Source organism: Salminus brasiliensis, chromosome 15 (genome assembly GCF_030463535.1).
Source record: "Salminus brasiliensis chromosome 15, fSalBra1.hap2, whole genome shotgun sequence".
Lineage (NCBI taxonomy): Eukaryota > Metazoa > Chordata > Actinopteri > Characiformes > Bryconidae > Salminus > Salminus brasiliensis.
In genome coordinates, this window is record NC_132892.1 from 3189208 (window position 1) to 3210099 (window position 20892).

Genomic DNA, 20892 nt, shown 5'->3' on the forward strand with positions numbered 1-20892 from the left:
TAAAATGACTGTAGTTCTCCTTGTGGTCGGGTTCCTGACCTAGCACACATGCCAGTCAATTTGAAATATCATTTTGTTTGCATTAACAGTGTAAAAAATTTAATAATAATAATAGTAATAATAATAAGAAAAAGAAGAATTATAATAATAATAAGAAAAAGAAAAAGCGTAACGGGGTGGTTGGGTGGAACTTGACCAGAGATGTTCTAAAAGAGGAGTTCGGTAGGAGTTGTTGCCTTGGTTTACTCATGTATTTCACTTGTAGTAGCTACAGCGATAATTTTTTACGTGAACAGTAACAGTAAATAAAAATAAAAATATATTAAAATGTATCATTAAAAATATATATATATATATATATATGAATATATATTAAAAGTGCCTGAAAATTGATCTAATGTTAATGTATTTAATCCAAGTACGAAACTAACTAACCTCGTCAACAAAATTGGTCCAAGCTAGCCTGCTGGCGAAGCACTTCACCAGGCCACTAAGGTTAGAAGAAGTCGTAGCAGTACCTTTTTTAAAAATGTAAATAAAAAAATTAGACCCTGAACGAACAAAAAGCTTCGTACGGATCTGTTATAGATGCAGAAGACCTCTATATGACCTGATCATGGCAGGAAACGTAGAACAGTACTATTAAAGCTATTAAATCAAAGTCCATTAGTGCCAAGAGGTGGTTGACGTTAACGCTAACATTTCTCGAAAAAGCCGAGCTCCGGTTCCGTCCGCGCTGCAATAGGATAAATAACGTATCTTTATTTGAAGAAAAAGAAAAAGAAGCCTCCGATTTCCCCACCTGTCTCTAAAGGCCTGGGCTTAGCAGGATAATCCCCCCCCAACTCGGCGCTTTTCAGACTCGCCGGCTAATTATCGTTTCCGTGTTTAATCCGTAAAACCTTGTTTTCTCCACCGCTACCCCCCACCCTCGCTTCACTCCTCCTGAGCAGCTACCTTCCTCCATTCTTCTCAACACTTCTCCCTCGCCTCCCTTAAGAAGTTCAGTCCTTGTTTTCAACTCCCGAGTCCTCTGAGGTCTTCGGGAAAAGGGAAGAAGAAGAAAAAAAAAAAACACAGAGCGATCTAATAATAACGATAGTGAGATTAGCCGTTCCCGCCGCCTCCCCCGGATCGCGGTATTACTTCCGATTTCCTAAGCTACTTATTCTCACAACCTCCTGCCTTGGGAATTTCTCTCTCTTACTTCAGATCTATTTTCCTCCTCCGAAATCAAATGGCAATTTAGACGGGTCTTATAACAAAAGCTCTCTGAAAATAAACTTTATACACTTCACAGGCTTTATTGGCCCGCCCTGGGGACTGCAGTACGGGTGTGAGTGTCGGTGGATGTCGGAAAGTGCGTGTTTGTGCGTCTCTCTGCGCGAGTGCCCGCGAGTGCCCGCGTTCACTTAAAGCCTTTTACTTTCCCTTAGCATGACACTCCCCGCCTCGCAACACAGCCTGTCTGTCTGTCTGTCCGTAGCGGCTGCCGTGCTGCGCGGCTATCTGGAAACGCTGGGAATGTGGACGTCCTCCTCTGTTGTCCTGTCACACTGTCGCACGTCGCGCACACTTGTGGCATGTCTTTCAACTGGAGGGACTCTCTTTATCCAGCCCTCAGGGGTCCCGCTAATGAGTGTCTCACTGCTGCCGGCTCATTATCCCTTCTACCCGTAACGGTCCGGGCCTTCGAAGTTCCTCGTGCTCCATGCCTTCGTTTGAGCTGCTCTGGCTTTGACAGGGCACTTTTCCTTTTTAGCCAGAATGTCAGACGAGCCCGTTTGCAGCTGTTTTTCCCCCACGGCTGGGCAACGTGCCAAGCAAGAACCGATGTGCCGTTTGTTTTGGGTCCCCGCCCCCCCCAAACCTTCCACATGACCTATATTCCCACTTAACGGGAATCTCTCTCTCTCGCTTTCTCTCTTTTTTTTGCAGAGTTGCCACAGATCTTGACTCGACAATTTCTTCCGTTTTTCCACCAGAACCGCCGGCCCACCATCGGTCAGATTACAGCCTCTCCCCCCTCCCCCGGAAAAAAAAGGTGAAGGTGCGCAGCCAAAGGACGAACCCATTAGGCTCGCCTGCACTGGACAAGTGCATTAATTACAGATCCATTAAGCTTTAGGTCCGCCTGCACATCCTTCAGTCACTCAAATTATTTGTTACCATTAATCTGGTAATCCCTAACGGAGGACGGTTCTTTGGAATCGCCCACCAATTCAGTCCAAATGAGCCCCTTTAAGGCCGCATACCCCCCATTCGCCGCCCTCCTCCTCCCCTCGCCAGATTCAAATTCGTATGGCTGAGCTTAAACAGTATGAGCAAACCAATTGCCTCAGTCGTTGGAGACGTCTTGCATAATTTATTTCCGTATCCTCCAGGCAGTTCCTCAAACTCAGCGGCTCGTGTGTTTTACACTCTGTTGGCAGATCCATTTACAGGAAGAGGTTTTAGTGGTGTAATATCGCTGAACAGTTTTCCTTTTGGCTTTTACTCAAATCAGAAGGCGTGGAAATAAGGTTCATTCCCACTTTACTGCTTGAATTAGTCGTAAAATCAAGGCCCGGCCGACACGCTCCACTAAAGTAGCGGTATTCAGGATGTTGCTGAATCTTGTTTGGTTCGGCTTGGTTCCAATCATCGCTGTGGTCTGATTGATCCAGTTCTGTTCAGGTCATTCCTTTAGTGGACTTCAGTGTGGGTCTAACTGGGAACAAGTAAATCTTGCTAATAGAACCAACCAGGAAAGGTGAACCTAGGTTATGGTGGACTCCCAGCTTGGTTTCACCCATACCTTCAGGACACAAGTCCCAGCTTGGTTCCAACCATCACGGTGATCCACTTGTTCCAACTTTGTTCTGGCCATACTTTGTTATGGACTTTCAGTCTGGTTCTAGCAATAAATATAAAGATACATTTTTCCAGGTTGGTTCCACTTGTTAAATTTGAGATCCAGTCACAGCCTTGGTCCACATGTTCCCACTTGGTTCTTGGTCTGCTTTGTCCTGCTTCCATAATGGTTTCCAACCACTGTCTGGGGGGACCTGGGGTCCACTTCTTCCATGTTGATCCCTAGCATAACCTTGGTCCACAATCCTGACCCATCTGTTCCTGGTTGGGTACAACAATACCCTTGGGCCAGTTGTTCTTGCTTGGTTCTAGTCAAACCTTGGTCCACTTTATCTAACATAGTTTCTACCATATCCCTGGCCCACCTGGTCCTGGTTGGGTACTACAAAACCCTTGGGCCAGTTGTTCTTGCTTGGTACTAGCCAAACCTTGGGCCACTTGCACCTGGTTGGCTATAACTATAACCTAGGGTCCACTTCTAAAAATTGGGTTCCAACCATAACCTTGGACCACTTTATCTAGCGTACTTCTGTTCCTACCACAATCCTGGCCTACCTATTTCTGGTTGGGTACTACAAAACCCTTGGACCATTAGTTCTTGCTTGGCCAGTTGTTCTTGCTTGGTTCTAGCCAAACCTTAGACCACTTGCACCTGCCTGGCTATAACTATATCTGGGGTCCACATCATTCCTGGGGTTCCAGCTCTAACCTTGGTCCACTTCATCAGTTTCGTTCCTGCCACACTCCTGGGCCATCTGTTCCTGGTTGGGTACAACAATACCCTTGGGTCATTTGTTCTTGCTTGGCTCCAGTCAAACCTTGGTCCACTTCATCTAACATAGTTCCTACCATATCCCTGGCCCACCTGGTCCTGGTTGGGTACTACAAAACCCTTGGGCCAGTTGTTCTTGCTTGGTTCCAGCCAAACCTTGGGCCACTTGGTTCCAACTGTTTTGAATGCTCACATCTTCTTTTCCTCGGCAGTAAAACATCGATATTGGAGTGAAGTTCTTACCTGGCTAATAAGCTCGCTCTTGACTAGAGAGTGACTGTGACCCATGAGTTGGCGTTTCAGCCTTGTTCCAAATGCAGTTTGCCATCGTGCAGGCTTTTTAAAAAGGTCACCCCAGCACACACTGTCTCAGGCCAGGCGAGGGGAATTCTCTTCCCTCGTTGCAGGCTGTGTTAAGACACATGGACATAAACAATTATGCTAATATCTAGATTTCCACGAATTGTGGTGAAGCTTCAGTAGAAAGTGGAGTCTTGGAAGTGGATGAGAGGAAGGCTGAAGGGCGGATGGGCGGGAGGGGGTCTTCTCATGACAGGTCTACCTAATTAAGCAGCTCCAGTTAAACTGTGCACAGCAGTAAGGGACGGAGACTTTAATGTATGCACACATAATGATCAGCTTAGCGTTAGCTCTCTATATCCCATGGATCTGTCTGTCGGTCTGTGTGTCTCCGGGATGTCGTCGTGGGGGTTGGGTTTGCACTTCCATCACATTTGGGGAGGGGACTGCCTTCATTTTCTGCCTTTGGTAATTAAAGCTGGCTAGGACGATACCGAACAGCCAAACTCTTCATGCCTTGTGGTGGGCGTGATTATAGGCTAACAGGGCATACGTTGAGTGCCTTGACCAATGGCCAGATTTCCCTTTCATGCATTCTTATAAAGGTTGCACACCAGACCCTCGCGCTAACAAGCTCAAAGCGAAAGCCATTTCAGCCAACATTACAGCCCCTAGTTCCCAGTTCCTGTACTTCCCTGGGCCTCATACCTCAGCACAATGCTAACAACCGAGTAACCGAGCCAATCAGCTTCCTCCTAGGGCCGTCGACCACGATCATTAAATCAACCTCACTTCCCAGGGCTACATACAATAATCATAATAATAGGAGTGGTTATGCTAACTTTGGCCACCTAAGAACCTAAGGACCTAAGAACATACCTGAGGAACTGGCTTTGCTGGGATGTTCCTCGGGTCAGGAGACGGACACAGGGTGGCATGAATATTTCATAGTTTGTGGTCTCCTGTGAGCCGTGCAGAGCTCTAGGGAGATGTTTAGGGATTGTTTGATTGATTGAACCTCACTTGCTAACCACGGTTCTGACACCAAGCTAGGCTGTGCATTAAGGATGCTGTTAAACCAGTGGCCTTCAGCATCTGAAAATGTACCTCCTGACGTAGCAATGCTAAATTGCTGGTGGTTTCCCATGGTGTTGGTGCCTCCACCCAGTATCTTCATTACAGGGTCATTAAGCCATCTGCAGGGAGATGATTTCACACCTCTGAAGTTCAGGACTCCTCCAAGGCCTCCCACATATCACATTCATTGATTTTGAGGTCTGGATTCAGGAGGTTGTTGGTTCGTTGTTCAGAGAACACCACCCACCCACCTCAGAAGTTTGATTTCTCAGTTTTTCTTAGTAGGAGCTTCTCGATCGTCTCCACATCCCCTCAGTCCGACAGCGCCGAGTGGTCTTCACGGTGGAAGGATGGACGCAACACCTGTGGACTTCAGATTACAGATCTGAAGCAACAGCAAAGCTTGGTTTTCTCCTCCATCTCAAGATGATGGAGACCAGTTCTGGTGGTCTACCAGGTCTTGCATGGTTGTTAGGACCGCCACATTTCTGATCTTCTCAACAGGTGGATTAGCTTATTATCCACATGTCCTCTGTTTGTACCTTTGGGCCAAGGTTTGGCAGGATGGTCTACTTTGTAATGGTTGGCGTCAAACTCCAACCTACGTTAAGTAGCCACGACATTTGAGATCGTCATTCTGATCTTTTAGAGGTTTCCACGGTTCCCTGTTTGTTTACTGCCTCAACCCCAACTCCTGTACCGCGCTTAGCGATGCTAAACGCCTGTGCTCCGCCTGCTGCACTGCCTCTGTGGCTGTAGGCCATTGCTATTCAGGCCACAGCTCCTCCGGCTCTAATGAGTGCTTAAGGGCGAGGCAGAGCAAGCATGCCAGACGCTGGTATCAGATACTGTAGCTGCAGCCTAATGAGATAAATACAGTCATTAGCGAGTGTGTGGGGCTGCGGAAAGGAACACCACTCGAGCACAGTCGCCGAGTAGACGCAGTAGCGCGATGTTGGCCCAAGTCGACCCCTTACGCCGCACAGGTTTTCGACATGCAAATCAGTGAGCTGCTAACCTTGGCCTCGAGCAGCGTACCAGCAATTCTTACATTTTCAGGAGGCATTTCTGGGAAGGTTAGATAGCAAATGATCCAAATTCAGAAGGAAAGGGGAGTTTTAGGAGTTTCCAAAAACTGAAGTTCACCAGAGAACCAACCATGCAAGACCTTGTTGACCTCTCGCAGGTGTTGGTGTCCATCCTTCCACTGCGAGACTGGGATTGGGAAACATCTACTGGTGGGATTCAGCCGAGTGCTACAATAATGAAGGTGCTACACAGGGTTCTTAACACCATGGCACAGAGGAACCATCATCGTAGGTTGAAGGTCTAAAGAAGATGATGTTGAAAAGTTCTTTACCTGTTAGACCCTGTATGTAGGCCCACACTTCAGTTCCTCATCTTTGAAACTGCATTACTGCCATAATTACCATCAGTTTCATAGGCCCTAAAACTGAACCCTGTGGGACTCCCCACCCCAGTGAGCTACCAGGTAGTTCACAACAGTTTCTGCTTTAGGATTAGGATTAATAGGTGAATAATAGACTTGGGGTTGAAGAGGTTGAAGGTTCCTTGCATCTCTCATCTCAAAAACTTGGAATGGAATGGTTTGGAGATCATTTATGGAACGTTCTCACCAAATGGATTTTCTGGTCGATTTCTGGTTCAGCTCGGATTCGTACAGCACAAGTGCAACTGAGGAGGAACTCCCAGATCCTTCATTCACGCCGGACTGTGCTAATGACTGCGGCCTCGTGGCCGGCGGTTACCTCGAGCAAACCCGTTGCCATCACTGCTTTGCTCGCGGCCCATCAAAATCCTCAGAATCGCGGTCTTGCCGCTTTCCGATTTTGGTTTGATAATACTCGGAGGGGCTCGCCGGAGCGCCACCCCCGACGAGGAGTGATGTTGATTATGACCGAGCCGATGTTGATTATGCCGAGACGGTGTGAAATCTTCACACGTTGCCCGAGCAGTGAACCGGAAACCTTTTTTCTCGGCCGCTTTGGTTCATGCTTCATTGCCGCGCCTGCTTGCACGCTGTCATCGCCGCCACCGTATCTAATTGTAAATACCCACCTTTCTCTTGCTTTCACGCTCTCTCTCTCTCCCTGCCTCCCTCCCTCCTTTTCTCGCCCACGACTCTGCTATTAGTGGTCCAGTCGTTCTCGGTCATCAAAATGAGATTCCCATACAAAAACACTCATGGATGGATGAGTGGACCTAGAAAACCTAGTCTGGTGGGAGACGCACTTCAGACTTTCCAATGTTTTGTCCAGTTCTGTCCCTCCCACATGTCCTCCAGCACCTCTTCTATCCATCTTTTCTCTCTGCTAGGTTCGGAAGGAAGAACAAGGATGATAAGGCCAAAGGCAAAGCGAAGCTGGGCGCCCTGAGCGAAGAAGAAGTCGATAAGAGCGAAGCGGAAATGCTGCCACACCTGTAAGTCTGGACATGGTGGAACGCTGGTCTTTCAAGATGATTTTATTTATATATACACACACACACACATATATATATATATATATATATATATATATATATAAATAATTCAATGATAAATTCATTTTAAATGTATATTATATATATACAATTATTTTTTGTAAATACACACATTGATCAGCCAGAACATTACAACCACACTGAACATCAATTATCATCATATTATTGGTTCTAGGTTCTAGTGGTACCTGTCAAGAGGTGCGATTTACATATTAATGTCAATTTTATTACATAAAAATGTCAAACTGTGATGTTCTAGACGAGTCTGGGTCAAAACATCTCCGAAACATCAGGCAGGTCTTGTGGGGTTTTTCCGGTATGCAGTGGTCTGTACCTACCACAAGTGCTTTAAGGGAGCACAGGGTCATGGATGCAGAAGTAAAATAATAATAATAATATATATATATTTTTTTTTTTTACTAATATATACATATTTACATCAAGTAAAAAAATACTTGTGCAAAAACCTTGTACCACTTTTTGGCATAGTGTGAATCTGGCAATTGTTCTTTACATTATGTGATATTTTATTTTGAACCGACCGCCATTAAAAGTGAAGAAAGGTTTTCCTTTTATTGTAAAAGTGACATCAGACAAAAAGAGAGACCTTTTTAAAAATAAATACATAAATAAATAAATAATAATAATAAAAAAAAAAAAAGAGGACACTGGGGACACACTGGTATCTACTGTAGTTAGGATGTCGTGGCTGGGGAGTTTCAGGTAGGCCTAAAGTTGTAGGACTGTGGCAGTGTGGCTGTATGAGGGTGTAAGTAGTTCCCTCTGAAACCCCGCAGCTACAGTATGCTAATGTACATTAATGGTCTTAGCCGACATGACCCAATCACCTCCTTTCAGTTCACACAATTACAGAGGCCCCTCCCCCTCCAGCCACAAACTACAGTGGATACCCATGTGTCCCCAGTGTCCTCTTATTTGATTACAGAAATATGGTTACCCTAGCAACAACCAGGTGTGTTCAAACTTTTGACCAGTACTGTATATATAAGCTAAACAGCTTAAAGAATCTCTGCGTACGGTTCGGCTTCTGTTTACCTCAATGTGATCCACGGCTTTTTGCCCCATAGACCGGAGGTGGACGGTTCAGCCTCCGGCCAAGCATTCCTGCCTGACGTGGAAGATGACGATTTCGACCCGAACTATGCCCGGATCAACAACTTCAGAGACCCGCCCCCGTCTGGCCACTCCCCTTTTCAGACCCGGACACCCTCCCCTCACCACGCTCTGCCCGTGGCCATCGCCCACAGTGGACCACCGCCTAATGAAGTCCCACTGGAGGGCCTGTACGCAAAAGTGAACAAACAGAAGCCCACTGTCCCGCCAACAGTAGCTGAAAGGTGAGTTCTCCACGAGGACCGAGTCAAATACCGATAAAGTGGCCAGTGAGCGAAAGCAGAAGGTAGGGGTTTCTAATAAAGTGGCCAGTGAGCGAAAGCACAAGGTAGGGGTTTCTAATAAAGTGGCCAGTGAGCGAAAGCAGAAGGTAGGGGTTTCTAATAAAGTGGCCAGTGAGCGAAAGCACAAGGTAGGGGTTTCTAATAAAGTGGCCAGTGAGCGAAAGCACAAGGTAGGGGTTTCTAATAAAGTGGCCAGTGAGCGAAAGCAGAAGGTAGGGGTTTCTAATAAAGTGGCCAGTGAGCGAAAGCACAAGGTAGGGGTTTCTAATAAAGTGGCCAGTGAGCGAAAGCACAAGGTAGGGGTTTCTAATAAAGTGGCCAGTGAGCAGAAGCAGAAGGTAGGGGTTTCTAATAAAGTGGCCAGTGAGCGAAAGCACAAGGTAGGGGTTTCTAATAAAGTGGCCAGTGAGCGAAAGCACAAGGTAGGGGTTTCTAATAAAGTGGCCAGTGAGCGAAAGCAGAAGGTAGGGGTTTCTAATAAAGTGGCCAGTGAGCAGAAGCACAAGGTAGGGGTTTCTAATAAAGTGGCCAGTGAGCGAAAGCAGAAGGTAGGGGTTTCTAATAAAGTGGCCAGTGAGCGGAAGCAGAAGGTAGGGGTTTCTAATAAAGTGGCCAGTGAGCGAAAGCACAAGGTAGGGGTTTCTAATAAAGTGGCCAGTGAGCGAAAGCACAAGGTAGGGGTTTCTAATAAAGTGGCCAGTGAGCGGAAGCAGAAGGTAGGGGTTTCTAATAAAGTGGCCAGTGAGCGAAAGCACAAGGTAGGGGTTTCTAATAAAGTGGCCAGTGAGCAGAAGCAGAAGGTAGGGGTTTCTAATAAAGTGGCCAGTGTCAATCTTCACCTGCGGTAGGTTCGTTCAGGAACAGTGGCTACACACACACACACACACACACACACACTTGCTCGGAGTGCACTTGAGCAGCTGTACTCCAGGGCGATGAAGTGCCCTCAGTGCAGAGTGTGGGGACTGAGGAGGCTGTTGTTATTTACCGTCTGGCCGTTCAGCTCGTGAGTTTTTAGTGAGGCCTGAGTGCTCTCGCCAACTGCAGCGATTGATTTGTTGTCTGATGTTAATTATCCGGGGTGTGTGTGGCAGCACCTGTGGAGGCCTCGTTTATTCCAGCTCTTATTCTGCCATCGATTGAAACAAGCTTATCCTGCTCTGGCTGTACCGTCCAACCGTCCATTCCGCACAGACATGGAGAACACCGTTAATCCTGCCCGATACGCTCACACACAGGCAGTCCTACATCACGCCTAATCACGATCCTCAATGCTGGAAAATCAGGAGAAGCAAAGCAAGCCGAATTGTGTGGAACAGCAGTGTTGCAGGTTTATGTTAAAAACTACTGTTTTAATTCATGTGAAACTGATTCCCTTACACTGACTCACCAACATTACCCAGGCTTGTTCATTATCACACACTAACATTACCCAGGCTTGTTCATTATCACTCACTAACATTACCCAGGCTTGTTCATTAACACACACCAACATTACCCAGGCTTGTTCATTATCACACACCAACATTACCCAGGCTTGTTCATTATCACTCACCAACATTACCCAGGCTTGTTCATTATCACTCACTAACATTACCCAGGCTTGTTCATTATCACTCACCAACATTACCCAGGCTTGTTCATTATCACACACCAACATTACCCAGGCTTGTTCATTTTCACACTCCAACATTACCCAGGCTTGTACATTATCACACACCAACATTACCCAGGCTTGTTCATTATCACACACCAACATTACCCAGGCTTGTTCATTATCACTCACTAACATTACCCAGGCTTGTTCATTAACACACACTAACATTACCCAGGCTTGTTCATTTTCACACTCCAACATTACCCAGGCTTGTACATTATCACACACCAACATTACCCAGGCTTGTTCATTATCACACACCAACATTACCCAGGCTTGTTCATTATCACTCACTAACATTACCCAGGCTTGTTCATTAACACACACTAACATTACCCAGGCTTGTTCATTAACACACACCAACATTACCCAGGCTTGTTCATTAACACACACCAACATTACCCAGGCTTGTTCATTATCACTCACCAACATTACCCAGGCTTGTTCATTATCACACTCCAACATTACCCAGGCTTGTTCATTATCACTCACCAACATTACCCAGGCTTGTTCATTATCACACACCAACATTACCCAGGCTTGTTCATTATCACACACCAACATTACCCAGGCTTGTTCATTATCACTCACTAACATTACCCAGGCTTGTTCATTAACACACACCAACATTACCCAGGCTTGTTCATTATCACACACCAACATTACCCAGGCTTGTTCATTATCGTACACTAATATTACACAAGCTTGTTCATTAATTACTGTACACTAACATTACACAGGCTTGTTCATTGTTACTTTGCACTAGCATATGATAATGAACAAGCCTGTGTAATGTTAATGTTACACACGCTTGTTTATTAATTATCATGAACAAGCCTGTGTAACGTTAGTGTAATATCGTACACTAACATTACACAGGCTTGTATATTATCATATGCTTATGTTACACAGGCTTGTTCATTAATTACTGTACACTAACGTTACACAGGCTTGTTCATTATCATATGCTTGTTACACAGGCTTGTTCATTAATTACTGTACACTAATGTTACCCAGGCTTGTTTATTAATTATCATACAGTAATGTTACACAGGCTTGTTCAATAATTAATGTACACGAACAAAACACAGGCTTGTTCATTAATTACTGTACACTAATGTTACACAGGCTTGTTCATTATCCTACAGTAACATCACAGAGGCTTGTTCATTATCGTACACTGTCACACATTTGCTTGTTATCATACACCAATGTTAGACAGGTTTGCTCACTATCACCTTTGCTCATTATCATGTAATAACTTTACAGTACACCACACACATGTAGGTTATTTTTTGTAGATTAACAGATTGGAAAAAAACGTGATCTGCTTGAACAAGAGCAATGATATAAAGAAATTGAGTGTGTGTGTGTGTGTGTGCTGCGTCAATGACAGAATGAAAGCAAAAGATAGTGGGAGATGGTCAATTAACCATAAAGTAACAGCTTGTGAAGTGCCTTCTCTTGTTCGTTCTCTCTCTCTCTCTCTCTCTCTCTAAGTGCTGATGTCTCATCTTCTTTAGAAGGGTACTTAATTACTGTGCCTTCTTCACTTTCTCTGTCGCGCGCTCTCTCTCTCTCTCTCTCTCTCTCTCTCTCTCTCTCTCTCTCGCGCTCTCTCGCTCTCTCGCTCTCTCGCTCTCTCGCTCTGCCGCTCGACTGCTTCTAACAGCCCTTTGTTCTGCCTGCCATTTTGTACATAATAGATGTGACTAATAAATGTTACGGTGCGGAAAAATCCCTCCAAACACAGAAAAAGGAGGTTCGTTTTCCTCGTTTAGCCGCCGCCCGCCGCTCAAGTAGGCCATTTTAATATTGGGGGTTGCGGGGGTTTGCGTATATGTTGAGTGCACGAGGGCCAAACAGGAAGTCAAAAGCCTCACACTTTTCCGTCAAATATCTGGAAAGGGGCCAGCAATGCGGGATGCTATTAATCAGTCTAATGGAACAGCGGCTCGCGGCCCGAGCCAAGTCTAATGCTTTACGGAAGCTTCCTCCCCTTGGCTGCTGTCCCACTTTAGATTCTTCTGCAGATTGGATTGGTGAAAGGGGAAGAGATAGAGTTTGGACTGTCTTCACTTTTATCCTCCTATCCCTCGTTCTGGTCAGAATGCGGTCAGCTGCCCAGTGCTGGACTTTGAGCGCTCAGGTCTGCACCACAGAAGAAACTGACCTCAAGCGAGTACCTTCCCGGATTGTCCTGAGGTTTAGAGTAGGGATGAGAAGAGTAGTGGTAACATCTGGCTTACATCAACAAGAGAATTTTACATTTATCCAACATTGGCTAAAGTAGTTAACATCTAACATCAGCTAGAGGTGTTTACATCTATCTAACATCAGATAGAGTAGTAAAAATCTAACATCAGATAGAGTAGCTAACATCTACCCAACATCAGCTAGAGTAGTAAACATCTACCAAACATAGACTAGGGTAGATAACATCTACCCCACGTCGGCAAGAGTAGTTCATATCTAACATCAGATAGAGCTGCTAACATCTACCCAACATCAGTTAGAGTAGTAAAAATCTAACATCAGCTAGAGTAGTAAAAATCTATCAGATAGAGCTGCTAACATCTACCCAACATCAGCTAGAGTAGTAAACATCTTACATCAGCTAGAGTAGTAAAAATCTATCAGATAGAGTAGCTAACATCTACCCAACATTGGCTAGAGTAGTAAACATCTAACATCTACCCAACATTGGCTAGAGTAGTAAACATCTACCAAACATCGACTAGGGTAGCTAACATCTACCAAACATAGGCTAGAGTAGTAAACATCTAGATAGAGTAGCTAACATTTAACATCAGAAATAGAAGCTAACATTTACCCAACATCGGCTAGAGTAGCTAACATCTATCTTACATCAGCTGGAGTAGCTAACATCTACCTAACAGCAGATTACAGATGAGTGCTTTTCAGCCGGAGCTACCTGTTGTAAAAGGCTGTTAACCAATCAGAGCGGGGCTGAAGGGTTGTATCCTGACAGCAGTGACATGCTGCACTGCCTGTCTTTCCATTCAGATTTAGAGGCACAGCAGTAGCCCCTGTAGTCTCCATTCCCCCCGAGCCTCCACCGTCCTCCCCAAAGCTTAGCTGTAATTAACAGACATGTTCATTAGCTTTGCAGTGACCGGTGTGTTCAGAGATGGCCACGACATCGGTTATTAGACAAAAATGATGGAGGCCATGGTAGAAAAGGCAGCGGCCTGATGTCGGATTGAGTTACGTGGTACGGCCGTGAAGCAGAAGGATGGAGATAAATGCTTGGTGTCAGGTCAGTAACACTAGCTTCAGGGCAGTTCGGGAGTTTTTACTTTTACAGAGGACTTATTTAAATTAATTAATTAATTAATTAATTAATTAATTTAAAAAAAACCTTGGACTGGCTGGTTTGAGCAACTGCTACGGTTCACAGTAGCCACCTAGCCTAGGCCATCCTAGCCAAGCTTAGCACTGTAACAAGACATGCAGAGTAAAGAACTTCTAGCTAACATCAGCTGGAGTAAACATCTAGCTAACATCAGCTGGAGTAAACATCTATCTAACATCAGCTGGAGTAGTTAACATCTTGCTAACATCAGCTGGAGTAGTTAACATCTAGTCATCAGCTGGAGTAGTTAACATCTACCTAACATCAGCTGGAGTAGTTAACATCTACCTAACATCAGCTGGAGTAGTTAACATCTAGCTAACATCAGCTGGAGAAGTTAACATCTAGCTAACATCAGCTGGAGAAGTTAACATCTAGCTAACATCAGCTGGAGTAGTTAACATCTTGCTAACATCAGCTGGAGTAGTTAACATCTAGCTAACATCAGCTGGAGAAGTTAACATCTAGCTAACATCAGCTCTGCTTTCATTGGCTGGTTTACGTGACCGCCATGCTTCACAGCAGCCACCTAGCCTTGCATAACTTAGGCCACCCTAGCCAAGCTTAGTTGCTATCCTCTCTGATTGGTGTGCAGTTAGCCAGCAGAAAAGAAGGTTAGCTTTTAGCCTAGCACCGACCTAACACCCCTGCTCGCGTCACCAGCTCTGCCTGTTCGTAAACATCTGTCAACATCTCGTTTTCAAGAGAGACATTTTTGATGCCAAGAAGGCATGAAGTAAGCAATGTTCTCCTTTTAGATAAGAAGAACCTCAGGAACTTGGTCTTAGCGTGGTGCTCTGCGTCAGTGAGACTGTGCATCCTTGTTGATTCTTAGCCATATAAAAAGGGACCTCCTCTCGCTGGACACGGAAGCGGAAACTGTAGGGAGTACAGGGTTCTGGGGGCTTGGATGGGTTAGGCGAGTATAGCTACTGTATGGGAAACACTGCACTTGTTCTGTTGGTTGCTCTCAGCACTGCTTATTATTAGCTTAAGTCTGATAAACAGGCCGATCAGAGCCAGAATCTGGCTTTATGATCCCACTTTCAGAAGGAATGAAAGACAATACATCCAACCTTTATCCAGTTTCTCTCCAAATCTACTGTAAATGAACAGGTGATGACAGATCTCTCACATCTCGCCTCGGTGTGTGAGTGGGGGTGTGTTCTTGCTCTTTTCTTCCTAATCCCAAATCCCAGATCCTTTCCCAAAGAAGCCCAGGTCAACCAGTGCGTTCCTGTTGGAAGATCGTTGGCCGGTCTTTCAGTTTTCCGAGGTTTTATTAAAGTTTAGAAAGTAGAAGCTGAGATTGGCGCCCAATTTGCAGTCATACCCACAGCCAGGAGTGTCCAAATACTTACGTGCATTTCTGTACAATGGTTCGGGCTTGTTTAGAGGAGACTCCAGTAGACATTTCTGACTTAGAAAATCTAGACTCATCCTTCTAAGATCTGCACTGAGCTCCTTGGAGTGTCGGTCAAACGAACCTTTTTTACGTGGGCACATGGAAGCTACCAGCTGTAGTCCATCATGATCACCAGCAGGATCTCAAGAGGCCTTGGCCTCAAAGGACATTTTGGGGCTTTCAGCACCACTGAATCAGCAATCGAAGTGGTGTGTGTGTACATTTTAGTATGTATTTTGAGTTTCGCTGGCAGCAAAGCAGCCCCAGAGCATGACCGAGCACCACCATGCTTAACAGTTTCAAAAAACCACCAAAACAGAAAACTGCCACAGTCAAAGGACAGAAGATTGCCATGACCTTCCTGTCTTCGAAGGTTACACCACCGCTCATTAAAGCACTGACAGTTGAAGTGTTGATTGAAGGTGGTCACCATATTATGGCTATTTTACGGTCAGCAACCGGGCCTGTTGGATCAGGCCACCTTCCTCCATTGTTCCAAGGTCCTGGGCACTTTCGAAGGTGGACAGGGCTTTTGCCACGGCAGCCTTTCTGTTGGCCTCATGCATTGATTAACCTCCAGTGCCCAACCCCTTTGCCCAGTACTCACCACTGCTGACTGGGAGCCCCCTACAAGCCTCGACGCTCCGACTCGGCTTAGGTTTTCTTACCTGCCCATTTCTCCTGCAGCCATCGTGTTGACTAGAGATCGTCCAACATCTAGCATCAGTTCTGTTGTGGTCACCGTACTACGGCTACTTCATGCAATAACCCGGCCTTCGTCCCTCGTCGTCTTTAAAATCTGCTTGATTTTTCCACTCAAAGCGAATCCCTTTTAGTCCTCTTTTTGGAAGCAAAAGCACTAAAGGAAGCCCTCATCCCGCACTGCTTCCAGCTGTTTGGCATGATAGCGTGGCGAAGAATGGCCCTATTCCCAGCAGAAGTCATTCAAAAACACATTTCTGGCGTCTGGGAACGTCGCAGTCACCCCCATGACAAAAGGCACCCTTATTACTGATATATGCATATATATATATATATATATATACACACACACACACCGTCAGCTGCTTTTATTACTTTGCCCGTCCCGCTCTGCACTACACACACATACACATGCGCAGCCTCCAGGCTCTGAGCAGATTGTTCAGTGTAAGTATGTCCTTTGACTGATAAGACTGTGATTCATATTTGGAGGCTGCGGGCGCGGCAGGAGGCTAATTAAACATTGATAGTGTTTCTCATTCAGGCGGCCATGTGCGCCCTCCATCAAAATGGCAGCTCTAATTGCGTTCTGTGGGACCAGTTAATGGACGTTTGGAGACGCCGGTTCCGCTCCGAGTGTCCTGCGCCAGCTGCCTGTAGTTTCGGTGACTTCAGACAAGAGCGTTCTCCGCTGGCTATGGATGCCATCCTACGTCCTACCGCTGGTGACCATCAAGACAAGACGGGACACCTCGAGGGCTCAGAGCGTCGGTCCAGAGACAAAACACAAGGATCATGCCTGCCTGCCATCAGCAGCCGGAGCCTGAGGGAGCACAACTGGCCGATGCAAGGACGTGGAGCTGATCAAGAAGTCCAGACCTCAACATTGTTGACTGTGTCTGGGAGGTGCAACAACGATGAGCAGCAGAACTTGCTCCTGAGCTCCTAAGACTGAACTTGGGAGGTGCAGCTGAATGAACAGAGGATGATCTCTGACTTTCGTAGGATACTTACAGCAGCGAGGCCTGAAGACGTGAGTTCATGTGAATGCAGGAATATTCAGGCGTGGGCTTTGTAAAGACGGTGCTCTAGGCTCCTTTTGAATCACTTCATGGCCTCAGGTCGCGTTCTCCGCGAGTGTGCTGGATTCGACTGAAGCTTGTTCCACACAGTGTGCGCTGAAGATGTCGGTACAATACGCTGGATTTCTGCTAAAGCTTACTGAAGGATCAGAACCACAGTCATTTCCAAGCTAAAGTACGAGGAATATGATCAGAAATAATACGTATGAATTACAACAGTTGCTGCAATGGTGTAAAATGGGCTCAGAATATGGCCCTGGTTAAGAAAAATGGTCAATATTACAATTAGAAACCATTAGAATCCACTATAATCCACCCGGAATTCAATTGGGGGGTAGATGCCTTGCTCTAGGGCACCTCAGCCATCGCAGTTTCTGACCTTTTGGGTCCCAAGCCCACTTCTATACCCTTTAGGCCATGACTGCTCCCACGCTTCATATCAGTATCACTGCTGCCTTGCTGTGAATGGTCTACAACCAATGAAATACCTGGCTAACAGTGGCCCTGCGGTCAGAAACCGACGGCTGGTGACCTTGCCAGCAAACCTGTACGCCGTCTAGTCCTGAATCTGTCTTTTCCTAACACTGCTGTCTGCTTTCTGTCCTGGTTGCAGCAATGAAGCTCGTCTCCAGCAGATCCGGAGCCAGCTGGCGCATTTGAAGCCTGTGCCGTCTTATGCTGAATCCGGGGCTGGCCATAGAGTCCAAGAGTACGACCCCTCACGGGTATGTGTCCACCTTTTTACCTCTCTTTCTGTCCTCCTTTCAGCAATGTACATGTGTTAGGGGGGGCTTATGTAGAGCCATGACTACCCAAATAACCATTGTGGAATACTAGAAAGCCTACAGTAGGTGGTTCTTTAGAGAGAACCCCTTTTGAGCTCGATCCTCAGCGATGCCATAGCCAACCGTCAGTTAGTGTGACACTAGCCAGTGTGGGCATCTGTTAGCTGATTAGCCCGCTAGCCTTCACTCTCCCAGCACTGGTAGCAACAGTAGAACAGTGCACCACCACCGCAGAGTCTGTTCGAAGGGCCGTGAACAAGCTAATTATCAGGCTAATTAAGGTCCAGGAACTTGCTACGTCCAGCTGTCAGCCACTGGACCTCCTTGATGGCTCCTGTGATGGTGGCGAAGCTCTCCGAAACCGAAACCTTGTGTGAAGCACTGCTTTTTTGCACAGGGACGCCGGTTTAGGAGCGTGAGCTGCTCAGACGGATGTGCTGTGTGGACGTAGCCTAAGTGATTGTAAACTTTTGAACGCTAGTGTGTGCGTTAGGGTTGGTGTGTGTGTTTTCTGATCACCCTGTGCTCCAGCAGGCTGGAAAAAGCATGTGTGTGTATGGTTCGCTCAGGGCATTGATTCAAAGCACAGATTAGCGAGGTTCATCTAGATGTGTGTTCCAGGCCAAGTCTAAAGCACTGGCAGTAATCTGTTCACTCTTATCTGCTTATGCTTAACAGGGACACACACACACACACACACACAAGAATTGTAAAGTGTGCTGTGGGCGTAAATACGTCTGTTCAACACACACTAAGGTGTATTACTCAGTCACTACAGGGGCTACTGTACAAACTGGTGGGGCTATTTTTTGGCAATAACAGTCCATAGGCTGTTTAAGGGGGTAATAGTCCAATATACCCAATCTGCATGCAGCTCTATTCAAAAGTTTGGGCACCCTCGGCCAAACTGCACATACGTGGTCACTGGGCGCTCTAAAGCCCCGTTCACACCTGGCATCAACAAGCGTCCAGGAAGAGCCGATCATAAGTAGCCAGCACAAAGTACAGGTGTGAGCGGTGAATGGAGGGCCGAACGGATGCTTGGAAGACGGCTTCTACAACATTACAAAAGGACAGTGATCCAAACCACACCCCGTAAACCATCATGGACTACCCGAAGAGACCCTGGACCTGAACATCATATGTCACATTTGTGGATAGACAAGCTGAGCATGCAAAACGAGGGCTGCGGACGGTTCAGAACTAGCAACAAGCAGGGTTCCACTACCATTATACGTCGGAGAACCCATTAATAGTGCCCTATACAGCCAGTGTGTGTCGTTGCAAGACGAATGGCCAAATGGGAACACTGGGAATTCTTACGTTACAACTGATTTTATGTCACAGAGCCACCACCACATTTCTCCAAGCAGCGGTTTTGGCTCCTGCTCCTTATTTAGGATAAGCCGTCTCAGAACAAAGCACGATATCTGTAGGGTATCATAAACTACCACCGTAATCTGAGTGCATTATGCAGTAATGTAAGTAGCAATAATCGGATTAAGGCAGCTTAAAGGCTTTGGAAAACCCTGTTTTCCCTTCTATAAATGATGGAGTCACAACATTATCCACTTTATGCCCAACATTAATAATTCACATATGTTATTAGTTGGCTTCCGAACAGATTTCGGAGAGTCCCTGAGAGTCCGCTTCGGCGTAGGTGCTCGTTAAATTAATTACGGCCCCGTAGAACAAAAAAAAAAAGGCGTGTGGTAATTGAGGACCACCTACGTCCTGCCTTTCCTCTCAGCCCTTTTTCCAGTGGTTTAAAACTGGAGGTTTATGAGCAGTTTTTCACGAGGGTGGGTCGCCCCGCCGAGAATAGCCCTAACTGCACACCTCAGTATTTTTAGATTTCTCACTTCTCCGAGTTCCTCTGACCTGTGCTTGTGTACGTCTGTGTTGCAGTCTACACACCTTCAGGGGCTGAAGCCTGACCTAAGCCCCCCGACTTCTCTAAAAACCCATCTCCAACACTTCAGGGCGCTCAGGCAGTCGCACGCCCACGCTTACACAATTAGAACGCTGGGGACGTTGCCAAGATGCCTGAGCCACGTACACTGCGCCTGTAATGCACACAAACCCCACCCATCCCTGCGTCGTTCCACCAGTATACACCACCCACCACCACCACCCCCCACTTTATTTATCGCTGCTCCTCACCGTTGCTTAATAGCGGCTGCCAGGGCCGCTTCTCGAGCCATGACTCACTCGCCGAATAAGTAAAAGATTGTTAATAAATAACTGGCGGATCGTTAATGAAAGGAGACGAGCACGTCTCGCTGATTGATGTGCCCATTTGTCTCATTTGGTGGCTCCATTAATGAGAAACTGGGGGAGCGGAGTTAGCTGTGATAATTACTACGTGTGTCGTAAATTCAAACACCGCTCACGCTAACCAAACATCAGGCAGCGAGCTACGTAATTAACTTAAGACAACGTTGCCGAATCTTCTTCACGAAGGCGCAGCTTCTACAGCAGACCTGGAACTTTAAACTTTGATGTTTGGTGGTAAATAAATGGACCTTAGATACTGTGGGGTTGCTAAACTCCAAGCTTTGCATCCTCCAAATATAAGTGACGTATCATAAAGAGGCTCTGGACTCGTGTTCTTATGATACGTCACTTTACATCCCTTTTATCTATGTATTCATTGCAAGTTACAGTCTTTATATCAAAGCATCATGTTGTAGTTCATAAAAAACTAATGTTACTAATATAAACATGTAGAAAATCGACTTTGATTAAATATAAATACATTTTGATTCATTCAAAACAAAAAGGAAGCATGTGCAGTTCAGTCAGTGCTTATGGATAAATAAACGTAGAGGATTGGAGATCTATATAGACTTATTTACTATATAGAGTTAGGTCCTTTAGGGTATAAAAAGTTAAAATGTAGATGGTCGGGTAGATAAGACCTTAATAACACTATGATATAAACTCAGACTGTTTATAAACTT

General features: G+C 45.9%; 1 protein-coding gene across 1 annotated transcript in view; it reads left to right on the top strand.

Moving 5' to 3' along the window:
* pard3ba (par-3 family cell polarity regulator beta a) overlaps positions 1 to 20892 on the top strand; it is a 167434-nt gene that overhangs the window by 125285 nt on the left and 21257 nt on the right. Inside the window, exons 19-21 of the mRNA XM_072656724.1 lie at positions 7340 to 7444; positions 8593 to 8862; positions 17758 to 17869. Of these exons, the coding sequence (XP_072512825.1) occupies positions 7340 to 7444; positions 8593 to 8862; positions 17758 to 17869 (487 nt within the window). The remainder of the gene's footprint in view (positions 1 to 7339; positions 7445 to 8592; positions 8863 to 17757; positions 17870 to 20892) is intronic.